General features: G+C 39.5%; 1 protein-coding gene across 4 annotated transcripts in view; it reads right to left on the reverse strand.

The window, feature by feature from the left end:
• Positions 1-18,256, reverse strand: part of LOC103037411 (collagen alpha-1(XIX) chain) — a 199,858-nt gene that overhangs the window by 64,677 nt on the left and 116,925 nt on the right. For all 4 annotated transcript variants that reach the window (XM_049472167.1, XM_049472166.1, XM_049472164.1 and 1 more), the window contains 8 exons: positions 12,790-12,852; positions 11,308-11,352; positions 9,357-9,389; positions 6,958-6,996; positions 5,857-5,901; positions 5,495-5,530; positions 3,917-3,961; positions 130-183 (listed from right to left, as the gene is read on the reverse strand). In XM_049472167.1, the coding sequence (XP_049328124.1) occupies positions 130-183; positions 3,917-3,961; positions 5,495-5,530; positions 5,857-5,901; positions 6,958-6,996; positions 9,357-9,389; positions 11,308-11,352; positions 12,790-12,852 (360 nt within the window). The remainder of the gene's footprint in view (positions 1-129; positions 184-3,916; positions 3,962-5,494; positions 5,531-5,856; positions 5,902-6,957; positions 6,997-9,356; positions 9,390-11,307; positions 11,353-12,789; positions 12,853-18,256) is intronic.

Consider the following 18,256-nt stretch of genomic DNA (forward strand, 5'->3'; position numbering starts at 1 on the left):
ATTCAGTAAACACTATAAATTAGATTGCAAAGTACTTTGTAACTACTATAGATTTTAAATAACAGAAACATTTTATTTGTGTAAAAATATGAATTTCTGAAGGTTTTGAGTGGGAAGATGAGGACTTGCCTTTTCTCCGGGAAGACCCTGGCGTCCGGCTGGACCCGCCGACCCGTCTTTACCCTGCAGAACATAAACCAATCAGATACTCTGCAGTACTTTTACCCAATTACATCTAGTTACACCTAATTACACCATCAATTACCACTCAATCAATTATCTCTAAATGGAGATAGATAGAGACATCAGACAGAAACAGACAGACAGACAGACGAAGACAGATACCTAGAGAGACAGACAGACTGACAGACAGATAGCAAGGACAGACAGACAGATAAAGACAGACAAATTGACAGAGACAGTCATATAGAGGGATAGAGACAGTAAGATAGACAGTTAGAGACAGACTGATAGAAACAGACAGAGACAGACAGAAATAAAAAGAGATATAGAAAGAGGTGTAAAGAGATAGAGAGAAAAAAAGCCAGAAAGAAAGACAGAAAAAGAAAAGAAAACTAATGAAAGTGAAAGAGAGAGAGAGAGAAAGAGAGAGAGCTTTTAATTCTCTCTCTTTCAAACAAAGAGAGAAAGACAGTGAGTGAGCGAGAATGACGAAGGGAGGGATAGACATGCAGAGAGAGAGAATGAGTGAGAGAAAAGGAGAACAAAAGAGTCAGAAAGAGAGAAAAAACACACTGTGACCATTTTTTCATTCTCTCATTTAGACAAAGAGAGAGGTAAAGAGGGAGAGAGAGGGTGTTAAAAGACAAAAAGAAAAAGAGAGAGAGCCAGAAAGAAAAAGAATGAGAGAGGAAGAGAGAAAGAAAGATACAGAGAGAGAGAGAGAGAGAGAGAGAGAAAGAATGAGAGACAGTTGTAACGAGAATAAGAGAGAAAAATATAGACACACGCTGAGAGAAAGAGTGAGACAGATACACAGAGAGAGAGAGAGAGAGAGAGAGAGAGAGAGAGAGAGAGACGAAAGAGTAAGACTAAAAAGGAATGAGAGGGAATGAAACAAAACAGAGGAGAGACACAGACAAAAAATAGAATGAGAGAGAGAGAGAGAGAGAAAGAGAGAGAGACCATTTTCTCATTCTGTCTCATTCAGACAAAAAGAAAGAGGGAGAGAAAGACGATGAGACAGAGAGAGAGAGAGAGAGAAAGAGGTAGAGAGAGGTGTAGTGTGTGTATTGTGATGGTTGGTTCAATATGGATCTATATGTAATTGCAGTGTGTGTGTGTGTGGGGGGAGGGGGGGTGTGGGATTGGGTGATGGGCTGGTATCTGGTCTCTGGGTTCTGGGCTCTGGTTCTGGTCGGGGGGGAGGAAAAGCTTTTAGAGGAATTGCCACGGTTCCTTTGATTTCTTCCCAGCTGTGAAAATTGCGGCAATCTGACCGCTGGCCTTGAGTGGCCCCTTAGCTGGAAAGGGGCCTGAAAATCAGGGGCTTTTTGGCGGCGCTGGTTACGCGGCATGACCTACAAAAACACGCCGCTAATGCTTCCGACCAGCAGCCCCTTCTGCAGCCTTCAATAACACTCCTCTAAACACAAAAATCACCCTGCAAGCATGAAACCACTCGCCCGGCTCGCGCTGAGCACTGAAACTTCCTATAACTCGGGATTTAAGGTGAAGTCTGCGTTGGTAAAACTGTGCAACGGTGGAGAAATTACCGCACAGTGACACCACACCTCTAGACTCAGCTCGTTGCACGATATTACCTGTAAAACTCTACAGTAGTTCACAAAAGAATTGAGCTTTACTCATCTAGAAGGGTCATTGTCTTGTCGGAAGGTCTATGGAAGTCTTTTGCAGCCTCCAACTGGTTTTCTTTTTCCAGGATTGATCTGTATTTATCTCCATCCATCTTCCCATCTTCCCACCTGCTGAAGAAAAGTATCCCCACAGAACGATGCCACCACCACCATGTTTCACAGTAGGGATGGTGAGTTTTCGTCTTGCAACTTCTTCCAAACAGATTTGTGGGGTGTACGACTTATAATTGACTCTCCCGCCGGAGTTGTGGATCTCTGCAGCTCCTCTAGAGTGACCATGGGTCTCTTGGCTGCTTCTCTGACTCTCGATCCATCTTTCAGTTTGGGTGGAGCATGGCCATGTCTTAGTAGGTTTGCAGTAGCTGCACAATTATGTGCTATTTCTTCGTGTTGGGCTATCACTTAAAATCTCAAAAATTTAATTTTAGTTTGTGTTTGAAAGCTGACAAAATGTGAAAACGATCAAGGGGTATGAATACTTTTGCGAACCACTGTATAGTGTTTAAATTAAACTTATTTTTAAATATTTTTTCAACTCTAAATCTAATAATACATGTATTTAATTTTTACAAGGTTTCTAATCTGAAGATGGTTACAAAAAAGTGTGAACGTATTTAAAAAGCATGTTTAAAAGCAAGTCCACTGATTCCTTTGATCTTCTCTCAAGAAAGTCTTTATTTTAAAGAAATGTTTGAATGGATGTTCAAATAATTGATATTTATGACTAAAAACCTCTGTTACTGGAACTCTTTCCTGTTACTGAAACTAATTCCTGCTATAGCACTCACTCCTGTTACTGGCCCTCACTCCTGTTACTGGCCCTCACTCCTGTTACTGGCCCTCACTCCTGTTACTGGCCCTCACTCCTGTTACTGAAACTAATTCCTGTTACTGGCACTCACTCCTGTTACTGGCCCTCACTCCTGTTACTGGCCCTCACTCCTGTTACTGGCCCTCACTCCTGTTACTGGCCCTCACTCCTGTTACTGAAACTAATTCCTGTTACTGGCACTCACTCCTGTTACTGAAACTAATTCCTGCTATAGCACTCACTCCTGTTACTGGCCCTCACTCCTGTTACTGGCCCTCACTCCTGTTACTGGCCCTCACTCCTGTTACTGGCCCTCACTCCTGTTACTGGCCCTCACTCCTGTTACTGAAACTAATTCCTGTTACTGGCCCTCACTCCTGTTACTGGCCCTCACTCCTGTTACTGGCCCTCACTCCTGTTACTGAAACTAATTCCTGTTACTGGCACTCACTCCTGTTACTGAAACTAATTCCTGTTACTGGAACCTCACTCCTGTTACTGAAACTAATTCCTGTTACTGGCACTCACTCCTGTTACTGAAACTAATTCCTGTTACAGCACTCACTCCTGTTACCAGAATTCAAGTAACAGGAATTCGTTTTTAGCATAGAAAACAAGAAAAATAGCTAAATAGCGGCTAGGCTTATAGCATGAGGACACTGAGCACATTCTAGTGATTTTCCCCAAAATGTGTATTTTAAAAATAAACCAATAAGATGTAAGTATTAATTACAGGTAACAGGACTGAGTGTTGAGATTGAGCTCCTCAGTCATTACAGTTACAATAAGATCAAATATACAGAAAAACTAATGAGGAAACTTTGGGGGAATTTTGGTTTTCTTATGATCTTCAGAAGAACCAGCTGATGATGTCACTTCCTGTTGTAGGTGTGACTTCCTGTTGTAGATGTAGAATGTTCCAGATGTTTCAGATGATCAGGGTAATGTGTTAATGAGGTAACAGGACTGAGTGGGGGAAAAAAAAACCTAGGACGCAACTAAAATGCGTATTTTAACTTAAATATTATGGATTTATTATGAAAAAGATTATATTTTATGGTAAAGTTTATAGTTAGAGAGTGGAGATTGGGGTAACAAATGCTGAAAAGCTATTTTACAGTGTTCTAAGTAGTTTTTATTCATGTTTTAATTACATATCTTACTTTTGCAATGAAGGTCAATGTATAAGACACTATGCTTAATAATAAAATATATTTTAAAGTTATTCTGTGTGCACATTTATATGTAATTTCCTGGATGTACGTACCTGTAGACCTTGCTTTCCAGCTGGTCCTGGAGGTCCAGAATTTCCCTTTAGAAAGTAATAAAAAGAGCTTATAAGTGCATGAAAAACACAGTCTATCCATCAGAAAACAGAAAGAAAGCAAAGAGAAGAGGTCTAGTTTGTTTTTCTCTACAATTACAGCTCAGTTGGTACATTTGAGTGATGTTCTGAAAGGTCTGATTGCAGTTTGCCTGTTTTACGAGTATGAAAAAAAAAAAGACTCAGCATGCAGCTCTGAACCTCTCAGAGCAATCAGAGACCATTCCAGCTCCTTCAGATACCTTATAATTGACCTACAGCCTCTTACATCCATGTTTTATATATAAATATATTTATACAGCTCTGGAAAACATTAAGAGAGCACTTCAGTTTCTGAATCAGTTTCTCAGATTTTGCTATTTATAGGTTTATGTTTGAGTAAAATGAACATTGTTGTTTTATTCTATAAACTACAGACAACATTTCTCCCAAATTCTAAATAAAAATATTGTCATTTAGTGCATTTATTTACAGAAAATACATATTCATAAAGTTTTAAGAGTTCAGAAATCAATATTTGGTGGAATAACCCTGGTTTTTAATCACAGTTTTCATGCATCTTGGCATCATGTTCTCCTCCACCAGTCTTACACACTGCTTTTGGATAACTTTATGCTGCTTTACTCCTGGTGCAAATATTCAAGTCAAGCAGTTCAGTTTGGTGGTTTGATGGTTTGTGATCATCCATCTTCCTCTTGATTATATTCCAGAGGTTTTCAATTTGGTAAAATCAAAGAAACTCATCATTTTTAAGTGCTCTCTTATTTTTTTGCTAATGACTGCAACTGCAATGAGTCCTTTGTTCGACTCTTTTTTACAGAATAGTTTTAATTCAGACACATTGGAGGATTTTCCAGCATAAAAGTCCTGTTTAAGATCATCAACAGGCCACTCCAAAACCTTCATTTAGTTTATTTTAATCCATTCAGTGGTGGACTTTGTGTTTGTGTGCTTTGGGTCATTGTCCTGCTGCAGAACCCAAGCACACCTGAGCTTGAGGTCACAAACAGATATATTTATATATTTGTATATATAACTTGCCTGGTTAGCGAGTAATGCTAATGCTGCTCCAGCAGTGCTAGCCGGAGTGAGCAGCAGGCTACAGACTGATAATGTCAATGTCAATTCTTACTTCTAAACGGCAAAAGAGCAAGAGCTTAGAAGGGTTAGCGGCTAATGCTAACACTGCTCCAGCTTTGGTGCTGGAGAAACTTTACTGAAACTCCAGAGTGGCTTTACTGCTTCTTAATACCCGACTGGTAAAATTCATACATAAGACACACTAAAATTAAAGTATTTTAAGTGACTTTAGTATTAATCTACAATGAAAAAGACTTTAAAATAATGAAAAAACATAGAATTTAAGGTGTGTCCATATTTTTGTACATATACTGTAGCTGCAAAAGCGGGGGGACCGACTCCACACTAATGCTTTATAATGCTTTATAATGGAATGTCATAAAAGCTCCTCTAGGCGTAATAAGCAGCTCACTACTATTAGGCACTATTGATTTTTTTTACCTGGATTCCTGGCAGGCCTTGAATTCCTTTTTCCCCCTGTTGGTAAAAGAAAAGAGAGTGATGGGTAAGTTATTATCCTCCACATTCTCCTGCGCGCCAAAAAAGACGGGACGCGCTCTCTCAAGGCTGCTAAAATAACTGAAAACAGACTGATGAGCGCGGGGTCTGCACTCTTCATGCTTTCCTCCTATTCATCGTTTCTCACGCCGCTGTCTTTTCCTTGACCCCTAACAGCGAGCATCCACCGACACCACGTAAACACTTTCTCACGCGGCATAAAAACCTCGTAAACCTGCGAGAAATGGGATAATTACGGTGGTTTTCCAAGAAGCGCAGAATAGACACCTGTTCAGAGCACTCACCTGGTCTCCCTTCTCTCCTTTCTGGCCCTTCTCTCCGGCTTCAGCCTCATGTAGTAGAAAAAGAATAAAAAAAAAAAAAAGAGTGAGATAGCGCTTATTGATTAGATAAAACGTGGCAATTAAGTCTTATTTTTTTACACTTTAATGCATGACTATTTTGTACAAGATTGATGCAAAACACAACACAAATCAAATTATTTTCAAAATGGTCCAAGGAAAAGCCAATTAGGGTTCTGATTTAAACATTAAATAAACATAAAGCTCGAAATAATCATTGTAATAAGAAATAAAATAAAAAAAAAAACAAGAAGAAAAACAAGACAAAAATAGACTAAGAATAAAAGCACAACCCCAAATCAGAAAGAAAAAAAAGTTATATCCGATTTTACTCCCTGCATAAGGAGCGTCACACTGCTCACTGCTATCAGTCTATTTTCAAACCTGGTACTTTTCCCGTCGTTGCGATAGCAAAGACACACTGACATGCCCTAAATCAAGCTGAGCAAGGTGTACTTTTCCTGTTGTTACGATAGCAAAGACACACTGATATGCCCTAAATCAAGCTGAGCAAGGTGTACTTTTCCAATTTTTACATTACATGTACAAGTTCTAAATAATCATTTTAATAAGAAATAAAAGAAAAAGGTGCGTCACGATGCTTATTGCTATCTTACACCCATACAACAGTCTTTTTTCACATCTTCCTGCCTCGTTTAAATAGCAGCAGTGCTTCTAAATGTATGTCTACACTGATGGATATGAGTGGTGGTCTGGAAATAATGTGTGTTCAGGTAAATTTCTGGAGTATTGCTATCTTGACACCAGAAAACACAGGTGCTCCACTGACTCAATACAACCTAGACAGACATAAAACAGACAGATGTTTATTGCTCTTTTGGCAGTGAATTGACGACACATATATATTCTTCAATTCAAACCCCTAGTATTTTACAAAGAACAAGAAAAGTGGATTTTAGCAGAAATATACCTTTAAATTATCTTTAAATGAACACATTTCTATTATATATGATCTTATTTGGGGTTGTATACAGTATAAAGGTTGTATGCACTGTAGTATAAAAGCAGGTGAAATAAACCTACTGTTCCGGAGAGCTGGCGGAGTCCGTGTGCAGTCATCACCTGCAGGAGAAACAGAAGAAGTCAGAAGAATCAGACGATAGAGTTTTTATCTGCTGCTGTTTCTCACTGAGAAAGCATCTCTTTCTAATTAATTACACACAGAACGGATCCTGCTCTCGAATGCAGAGTTAGAGAGGGATGATGGGTATTTGCTGGGGTTCGCTCGGCTGGAGGAAGTGAGGTGAGGCTGATTTGTAGTCTCAGGGGATTAAGAAAGACGGAAAAATATGATGCTGGAGTGCAGATTCTGGTGTGGAATTGAACGTGGACGTTGTTTACGGAAGATAAAACTGCATTTATGTAACAAAAAAAAATCTCCACCAATTTTTCTCTCGATCTTGGGGAGTGCAACCTTTTTAATGGGTCATTTTAAATAAATTAACCTTTTTTGATAAGATATGTCCAGCTGTCTGGCACTTTGTAGACATACAATGAACGATGGTGCTATTTCCAGCCAATATGCTACATGCTGTTTTCTCTGTTTAACCAGCGAAAGTTTAACTAGCGAAGTTTCGTTTAGCCACCTTAATCAAATCGCACACTCTCTAATGTGCTACACCACTCCAAACCCCCATATAACAATGCTAACTCCCGCTAACTGCCGCTAACGCTCTCCACTAGCCGCTGCCTCGAACGCCTTCTCCTCCAGAGATTAGCGCTAATCCAGGTCTAATGACATTTAAAGTGGCGAGAACTCGTCGCACCTCGTCAGGAGCGCCGGCGAAGAAAACCATTCCACTCTTTCACGGCTCTCCCAGTAACCTCATCCCATTATCCGGCTGCTCGACCAGCTGGAAAGAAAAGCCTGGCTGCCACTCGTGTGGAAAAGGCTTGTAGTCGAGGGTGACGGACAGGTTTAGCCTCTTTTACTTTCTTTTCTCTCTTTTTCTCTGTCTCTCGTTCCAAACAGGTGATTCAGAAACGAGGAGAAGGTTTATGGAGGCACAGAGTAATGACCCAAACACTGGGATCGATGGTCACTTTTTACACTGTCAAAATGCAAAAAGACGTTTTCCAAACCCCGTCCAAAACTGTCACACACTGTACACAACACTGTTCCTCCCGCATGAGTTAATGCCAACAGTCAGTGGCAAGAAAATAACTTTGGAAAAGATGCCACTCGCACTCGAAAGTCAACTTTTACTCAACTTTTCCAAAAAATAAATAAAAAATAAAAAGTGTCGGAAGTTACTTTTGTCATAATTCAAGAAATAAAAGAAGCAGTCCAGTCAAAAACATGGGCCAAGTTAAAATTCTCATAAAATTTTATGTTTAAAACTAGTTTATTCACTTTTCTTTATTTCATTTTAGTTTAGTTTCTGGACTAATTGGGTCCCTCTAACTTTAAATGGCTACGACCATATAAGGACAATAGTTTTTGTCCTACTAATCCCAAATAGCTAGGAGTAATAAAAATGCACACTATACAAAAGTCTGGGTGTTAGGAGGATATACAGAAATAATGCTTTAAAAAACGAGCAAAAGATAAAACTACTTAAAAAATACAAAATTAAGACGAATCATTACACAATAATATTCTTAAAATCCAATATTACATATTTTCTAAGTAGTAAAAGTATGTTAAACTCTAGGATTTGAGGTTAGCTTGAAGGTGAAATCAGAAGGTGGGTCAGGTCATGCAACAGGACAATGACCCTAAGAACACAAGTCGTTCTATCCAATGTTGCATGTATATTAATGGTAAAAGTATGTGAAACTCTAGGATTAGCAGTTAATTAAATTAGAAGATGAGCAAAAGATAAAACTACTTAAAAAAAGGTAAAATTAAGATGAATCATCACACAGTATTCTTAAAATGAGGCTGGTAACTCTGTAGAACGTATCCTGTGCAACAGAGAGAACTCTTGCTCTTCCTTTCCTTTCCTGGGGTGGTCCTGATGAGTGCCAGTTCTATCGTAAAGTCTTTGATGGTTCTAGCAGTGACTGACCATCATTTTTTATTTACCATACTGTACCAATTAGCCGCTAATGCTAATGCTTCAGCCTTAGTGCTGGATGAATTTGTGAATCTAAGGTTTCTGTAAATAAATGGAATCTCTTTACTCACTTTATTTAAATAAACAGTTTTCAGGAGAGAAATCTGTGTAGATTTACATGCAGCACTCGTTTAACTTTTTAAAAAAAGTGTTTTTTAATTACAGTTTTGTTTACTTAGCTTAGCTTTATTTAACTGTTTTCTTTACCCATAAATAGAGACCACATGAAACGCTGTAACACCTTGAATAAACTGTATGTGACTATGTTTGGACAATTTTTCTGAAATATTTTGTTTCCTAATAGTTTATTATACTGTATATGGAAACAAAATAAGGTATAAAATGTAGTGTGTGTTTACTCACAGGGCCTGGGGGTCCGCGGGGTCCGGCTTCTCCCTAATGAAACAATACAGCAATCATTACATCAGAAGGAGAAAAAAAAGTGTTTAATCATTTTAAATAACCAGTTAATAACTACTAACAAATTGCTATGCTATAAAGATATCTCAAAAACGGTAGGTTATGTTAGTTTTGCTCATCTTCAACAGGACAATGCTCATCTTCAACAGGACAGTGTTCATCTTCAAGAGGGCCAATGCTCATAATCAGCAGGACAGTGCTCATCATCAGCAGGACAGTGCTCATCATCAGCAGGACAATGCTCATCATCAGCAGGACAGTGCTCATCTTTAACCGGACAGTGCTCATCTCCAACGGGACAATGCTCATCATCAGCAGGACAGTGCTCATCATCAGCAGGACAGTGCTCATCATCAGCAGGACAGTGCTCATCTTCAACCGGACAGTGCTCATCTCCAACGGGACAGTGCTCATCATCAGCAGGACAGTGCTCATCTCCAACCGGACAGTGCTCATCTCCAATGGGACAAAGTGCATCTTTAACAGGGCAATGCTCATCTTTAAAGGATCAACACTCTTCATCTTCAACGAGACACTGCTCATCAACCAGTGGATTTACTGAAATTATGCAGTATGTGGACGAGTATTGTCCTGTTGGAACAGTGCACTGCAGTGTGTGTACAGTAAAGGTAGAGCCACTGGTTGCAGGACCTTGTTAACGTAACATTAAGCTGTTAAAGTTACTATAATGATGTTTTTGTTGGTTTTATTCACCAAAATTGGACCAAAAAGGCCAAAGTGGGACTTGTCAGTGAAGAACAGACTCTGGGTGGTTTATCAGGTGTTTTAAAGGGTTATAAAGAGCTCTGTGTAGAAGGTAGAAGGTAAAAGGCTTCAGAAGATGCGAGAGAGAGCTGCCAGTAGCCGCTGCCACTCTCCGTCCCCCTGCTTTCAGCGTGGCAGGTGGAGGACGCTGCCACCTCGTCTCTTTCAGAAAGCTCCGCCGGCACTCCCCCACATCCACCAACAGGCAGAGATGCTTACAGCAGCTTTTATACGCAATCTGCACTGCACTTAAACTAGAGGATGCTAGAAAACAGCTCATTTGCATTTGTATGAATATGCTAATTTAGTGTATTTATTTATTCATATAATTGAAAGAGTTTGGTGTTTTTACCAAATCTGCATCTTGAAGTGAGTGAAAGTGTTCATCGTTTGCGTTGGAGACATTTTTTGCAAAATACCTTTATATATATCTGTGCGCATATACACAGTGGAGCTTCTATATTTCTGCATAAATATGATCTAAAACATATTAACGAAGGTGAAATTAGAAGGTGGGTCATGCAACAGGACAATGACCCTAATCACCTTAAGTGGTTCTAAATTATCCTAAATATTACATTTATTTAAGTGGTAAAAGTACGTAAACCTCACATTAACTGCTCATTTCAGGTCCTTTAACAATATTTCTATTAGATTAAGGTCTGGATTTTGATTGGCATCATTCCAGAACATTAACTTTAACTTCTTAATCTATTCTTTGGTAGAAAGACTTGTGTGATTAGGGTCATTGTCCTGTTGCATGACCCACCATTAACTAACTGCTAATCCTAGAGGTTCACATACTTGTATCATTCACAAATATGTAATATTTAGGATCATTTAGAACGACTTGTGCGATTAGGGTCATTGTCCTGTTGCATGACCCACCATATAATCTCTTTAAACCTTTAAACTAACTATTTTTGCCACTCATAAATATGTAATACTGGATAATTTTCCTCAATAAATAAATCAAGTATAATATTTTTGGTCTCCTTTGTTTAATTGGGTTCTCCCTATTTTTAGGACTTGTGTGAAAATCGGATGATGTTTTAGGTTATATTTATGCAGAAATATGAAAAAATTAGTATATTAGTTATTATATTAATATATATACTGTATACCCTACCTTCTCGCCTTTAATTCCAGCGGCTCCTTCATTACCAGGCTGCCCCTATAAAGACAGGAGAGTATCTGGTGTGAATATAATATGCAAGGGTAGTGATGGGACGATACACTTTTTTCAGCTCAGATCCGATACCGATATAAAACTGATATAAGATTGCCGATACCGATACAAATACCGATACTTTTAGTTTATTAATAGTACTATGATTAAGGTTAAATAATGAGGCTGAAACAGACCACACAGCCCTTTTAAGAGTATCCACAGGTGCATTTAATGTAAATGCATTCAAAAGTCATTTATTTGACACACTTCATATGCAATTACACAATAGTTTCCTTTCAAATGAAATGTTTGAATTTTTATTTAATATAAAAAAAGTAAAATATTAAATACGTTAAATATTAAATTCAGGGCATTTTTTGCAACGGTTGTGCAGGAGACTTTTATTTTGACAGGTAGCGTAGAGGATTAGCTGCAATAGCTAACGGCTAACTGGCGATGCTAACTGTATTTCCGAGCTAAATTAATCACTGTTTTTTAATAACAGATTGATTTCTTAGTGCTGGTTAGGGTTGGTAGGATCTGTGGTTTGATATTAGATGTGGATTATGGCTGTAGTTCACTTAAGATAGTTATTTATTACATTCACAATGCCGGAATGATTTTGCTAGCTAGGCTAACAGACTGCAGATCTTAATGGAGATGGCTAACGGCTAAGTGGCAATGCTAACTGTATTTCCGAACTAAATTAATGACTGTTTTTTAATAACAGATGGGTGTGTTTGTGCTGGTTAGTGTTTGTAGATGCTGTGGTTTTATAGGATACGTGGATTATGAATATAGTTTACTCCAGTCTGTAGCTATAATACCTTCACAACACCGGAATGCAGCTGCTGTCAGTTCAGTGCTAATGCTAGCTAGGCTAACAGACTGCTGGTGTTAATCTGTTCACCTCTCAGACGCTGACTTTACGTGTACCGTTCTGCTGTACAGCGTTTCCAAAGTGAAAACTCTCCAGATAATGGACTTTTTTTGTAGATAAACAGCTAAAGTTACTCAGTCAGCCGCAGACTGAAGCTGCTGGGTGTTCAGGGTAAACTGTTAAACTGGAATCCTGATCAGGGATGCGTTTTGTGTTAACGTTATGGCGGATTTATTGTTCAGCTCAAGCTTTGGACTGGAATATGGATCGGTAAGTGGATCGGCAGCGCCCGCCCGATATCCGATTCGTCGGATTACGTCAATATCGGCCCCGATACCGATATTGTATCGGATCGGTCCCATCTCTATGCAAGGGGTGTAAGGGGTGTATATTATATTTATATTTTAGATTCTACTTTTAGATTTTAGAGGGTGTGGCTGGGTCTGGGCAGGTGTAGGTGGGTGTGGCTGGGTGTGGGCAGGTGTAGGTGGGTGTGGGCAGGTGTAGGTGGGTGTGGGCAGGTGTAGGTGGGTGTGGCCAGGTGAGATTGTGTTACATACAGCATCGCCTTTCTCTCCTTTGGCTCCACCCTCTCCGGTCACACCTGTAACTCCTTTCTCCCCCTGGAGGAAAAACACAAAAAAACAAAACCATAGAAATGAGCTTTAATAAACAGTAAACTGTGAAATAAATTGATACTAGTTTAGAAATTATTATAATATAATATAATATAAATTTTAATGATCAAGAATATAAAAAATAATGATTTGAGATATTAGTTAAAAAAAGTAGAATTAACCATAATGTATTAATTAGTGAATTAGTGAATTAATAATTAAACAATATTAACACAAACTATTTTAATACTCAATTTTAAAAGGTGTCCCAATACTTTTACATATACAATATAATATATAAAAACTTAATTCTCTGGACAGTAAAGACTCTAAAGTTCCTCTTACTCTACAAAACAATGGATGAACTTCTTTTATTTCCCCTGATTTCAGAAAAATATATATTTAAGCAGATGTCCCAATACTTTTGCACTTTTTTTTACTTATATAGTGTACACTGAACATTAGAATCAAATTAAATTAAATTTTGTTGGTGTTTGTACTATTATTTTCTATGGTTTTCTATTAAGTAATTATAAAATAAAATAATTAACAGGTGTCCCAATACTTTTGCCGATATTGTATTGTAGAAAGCCTCAATTCTACAGTACAGAGAATTACTCTTGGTTAACAAATGCATGTAAATTCTATAACTTATTACTCTTGATTTCAGAAGAAACACTGAATTTCGCTCATTTACTGCATCAGCAAATGCCACATCAAAGTATCAGAGCCTGGCGACGCTACCGGAGCCGATTCTCTGCCGATAGATGGCACTTTCTCACCACAGATCAGCAGATACCTCAATTTTAAGCCGCACTCTGTATAAAGAGCATGCACCGCGCTGCACCGGGGGAGCGTCCGGACCCCCGGCAGCATGCGTCAGTGCCCACCAGTAAAAACATCCTTTACAACACGGCTGAGTCAGCACTGGCACAGGAGTGCGGAAGGGTTTCTCAGCTCGTTTAGTGAAAGAGTGCTCAGTGATATACAGTCCTCACTCACTCGCTCGCTACAGTCCAGCACAACGACTTAAAGCAGTGGAGGACTTGAGCCCAGGGGGCAGGGGGGGCAACTGCCACCTTCTGGGGCACCCGTGGTTAAAAAAGTGTCGCTAAAGTGAAACAAAAAGAGACAAAGTTGAGGAAAAAGTGATTGAGTGCACGCTAGAACAAGAATATGCCCATAACCATGTTTCACCCGCCACCCCTGGAGGCCCCAGGGTTAAAAAAGTGCCAGTAGTGCCCTATAGAGTGGCAAAAAAGTGGTAAAAAGTAATTAAGTGCCCCTTAAATTGATCATTGGGATGCATCAAAACCCAACATAAAACTGATAATGTCAAAACCCAACATTAGACAGATGTTATTTTTTGGTTAATAAAACCAAAAACTAAATAGGAAATCCAAATAACATCCAAGCCAAAAATGAACATTGGGGGGATGTTGAAACCCAATGTTAGACAGATGTTGAATTGTAGCTCATCAAAAATCAGAAAATCAGACAATCAAAATCAGGTTGACGTTGATGTAAAAATCGAGAGTTAATCGGAAATCCAAATAATATCCAAGTTGAAAATGAACGTTGGGCTGACGTCTAAACAACATTAGGTAGATGTTAAACATTTTAATAGATAAGAGGTACTGAGATAGTTGTTGGTTTCCTATTTGCAGTGAGCGACCAATTAACCAATTAACCGCTTCTACCATGTTGTCCCACCAATCACAGAGCAGCAGAACCCCGCGGTGCCAGTCAGCTCCAGCCAGACAGTCTTATGCAGATGCCACCCAGCCTGCCCACCTGCCTGCCAGCCAACCTGCCAGCCGACCTGCCACTCTGTCTCTTCCACTGTGTTCACAGTCGTTCACAGTCCACTGCCAATGCGTGAAGACTTGGCTGGTGCTCACACACACACACACACACACACACACACACACACACACACACACACACACACACACACACACACACACACACACACAAACACCTTTCATGGTGGCAGCAAATTGGAGTGCTGAACACACACACACACATACACAGACACACAGACACACACACAGACACACGCACACACTCTTTTTGTCAGGGTTCAGTGATGCACAGAGGCAAATGGGTCTCCCTCAGGTCCTCTTGGGCCGGTGCCGGTTCAGTGACCCTGAGCTCCGGGTTCACGTGGGAGATGTTTCTGGACGGATCACGTCTAGAAGCCTCTGCTGAGATCCGGATCAGCACCTTAATTACCCTCCATACCGTCCACTGATACGAGCAGGACTGCAGACACTACACTACCTTCATCTACAGTAACACCTGACCAATGAGGAGAGACCTACATCTACATAACAGTACAGATGCTACTACTGTTATTAATCCAGAGGAGATTATCCACTGGATTAAATATGACTGCACAAAATCGTAACACTCAACGTTAAATAAGGGAAATCTGAATAATATCAATTATTCAACGTCAAAACCCATTGTTAGATAGATGTTAAAATTTTGATTGGAAATCAAAGAAAAAAAAATGGCTTGATGCCAAAACCCAGCGTTAGATAGATGTTGAATTTTGGTTGACTGGAAATCCAAATGACATCAGAGCCAAAAAAGAACGTTGAGTTGATGTCAAAACCCAAACATTGATTGGAAATCAATGTATCAGATGGCTGTAGAACTTTGTTTGGAAAGGAAAATCAGGTGACAGTAAAATCTAACATTAGGCAGATGTTGAATGTTGAAGACTGGAAATCCAAATGACATCCAAAAAAAGCCAAAAAAAAGACAATTGGGTTGAAGCCATAATCCAACATTAGACTGATGTTGATTTTTGATTAGAAATGAAAATCAGGTTGTTGTCAAAACCTTATGTATGTTAAATTTTGGCTAAAGTCACAACTCAAAGTTAGATTAAAAATCTATTTAATCTAATCTGTTTCGATGCCAAAACCAAACATTAGTTAGATGTTGAAGTGCATATTATCTGAAAATCAGGTTTACATCAAAACCTAACATTAGATATGTTGAGTTTTGGTTGATGTCAAAATCTAAAGTTAGATTGGAATTCCAAATAAGGTCCAAGGCAAAAAATTAACATTGGGTAGAAATCTAAACCAATATTAGACAGATGTTAAATTGTAGATGAATTTGAATATCAGGTTGACGTCAAAACCCAACATTAGTCAGATGTCAAATTTTGGCTGGAAATGAAACTCAAGGCGTCAAAATCGAAGATTAGACTCAAAGATTAAGTAGATTAAATAGTAGATGAATTTGAAACTCAGGCCGGCATAATACAGTTCAGTTAAAGTCCCGCCCTTCAACAAAAAGAGCCAATCAGTGCAGTAGTTACGCTTCCGGTGGCCGGAGGCACCAAATCGCTAAATGCTAACAGCTCTCCGCTAGCTCTTATTGAGTGTGATTAGTATTAGTCGAGCAGTGCTCTCCTGTAGCAGACCCTGGGCGTGATGTATGAGGAGATCATTCCTGCTACTCCATCAGCGAGTCCATTAAACGGCGCTAATGCTAATGCTAAGCAGTAGCGTCCAATACGGTGAAAGAGCCGGCATCCGTCAGCGCCGCTATCTCCAGCTCTTAATAAAGGAACACATAAATAAACAGAGCGAGGAGACGCCGGCGGTGTAGCTTTGCGTGGCGTTATTAAGTCATTAGACTCCCTCTACTTTTAATTACGCTAAGATCTACATCCTTTGTTCCCACGTGGCGGTAAAACCTGGAAATGCCAGGTACATCCGTCAGTGCCGGGGTCGATTACGGCGCGAGCCGGCCGGCTCTTCAGACGCTGTATTTACAGCACAATTACTGTCATTAAGGAGGGATTAGGGGACAGAGGTGCTGCTTAATTAGCTCTTTATAACCGCTACGCTAAAGCGCTAACCTCCGTTCTGAGACCTCGCTGATTAAAAGCTCAAATCAGCGCTGACTTCCCGTCATATTACACCGCTACTTCAGCCGGACGTGACACACAGGCAGAAATTATTTATTTTATTAACTTAAAACTCTTGCTCTTACATTCTTGGGGGCAGTCCTGATGAGTGCCAGTTTAACCATTATAATGCAAATGATGGGCTTATTCCTATATTCCATAAAAGGTCATGCCATTATAAAAGACACAGTATCTTCTATATAGTAATTCATACTGGATACAATCACATGAAAAAGTGACCGAATCATTTATACTAGATACTGAATCTTTAGGAATATACACTGACAAATGTATACACTGACCACAGTTACTGAATCATTTGTAGTAGATACTGAATCATTTATACTAAATACTGAATCAATTATAGTAGATACTGAATCATTTATACTAGACACTGAATCATTTATACTAGATACTGAATCATTTATACTAGATACTGAATCATTTATACTAGATACTGAATCATTTATACTAGATACTGAATCATTTATACTAGATACTGAATCATTTATAGCACCTATTTAATAATTTGTAGCAAATAATGATTCATAAATGATATTGAATAATTTATGATAGATACAGAATCCTTTGGTTATTTATTTAGTGAATCATTTACAGCAGTTACTGAATCATTTATATCAGATACAGAGTTATTTATTTAGTGAATCATTTGCAGCAGTTACTGAATCATTCATCTGATAGATATTTATTTATTTAGTCAATAATCGCAGGTGTTAGATTTAAACCCAGGTCTATGATTTACGGTGTTACGAGGTTTTAGCACCAGTCTTTCCTTTTCCAGCAGCAGGAATGTCTTTACTCATAGACAACAACAGCAGTGCTGCTGATAAACTGAAGCTCAGCACAGGCCAGCGCTGCCCACGACCTTGTGCCCACCTTGCCGTGCCCCTGGGGCAGCAGTGCCGGGGGGAGTGGCGGGTGTGTGTGTGTTGGTACACGTCCTCACAGCAGGTATATTTCTGTTATATTAATGCACATACATTCATACACGTCTGTATCCCCCCCGGTGAGAGACTGCACCCCCGAGCTGAGTTAAAATTATTACAGCCTTTCACAAAAGCACTGTACATAATTACCATCTGTCATCACACACACTCAGAGAGAGAGAGAGAGAGAGGGTGTGTGTGTGTGTGTGTGTAGAGTGTGTGTGTGTGTGTGTGAGACTATGGGAAGTCCATCAGCAGCACACAGCAGTGTGTCCTCTGCTGTCCGGGAGGCGGGTGGAGGATACAATGGCAGATAGCAGGTGGGAGGAAGGTTTACTGCTCAGTGGAGGGTGGGTTGAGGGTTTAATGGCAGGTGGCAGGAAGGTAGAAGATACAATGGCGGGTGGAGAATACACTGGCAAGTGGCAAGCAGGTGGCAGGTAAGTGGAAAAAACAATGGCGGGTAGCAGGAGGGTGGAGGGTTTACTGGCATGTGGCAGGCGGGTGAAGGGTTTACTAGCATGTGGCAGGC

This window comes from Astyanax mexicanus, chromosome 25 (genome assembly GCF_023375975.1).
Source record: "Astyanax mexicanus isolate ESR-SI-001 chromosome 25, AstMex3_surface, whole genome shotgun sequence".
In the NCBI taxonomy this organism is placed as follows: domain Eukaryota; kingdom Metazoa; phylum Chordata; class Actinopteri; order Characiformes; family Acestrorhamphidae; genus Astyanax; species Astyanax mexicanus.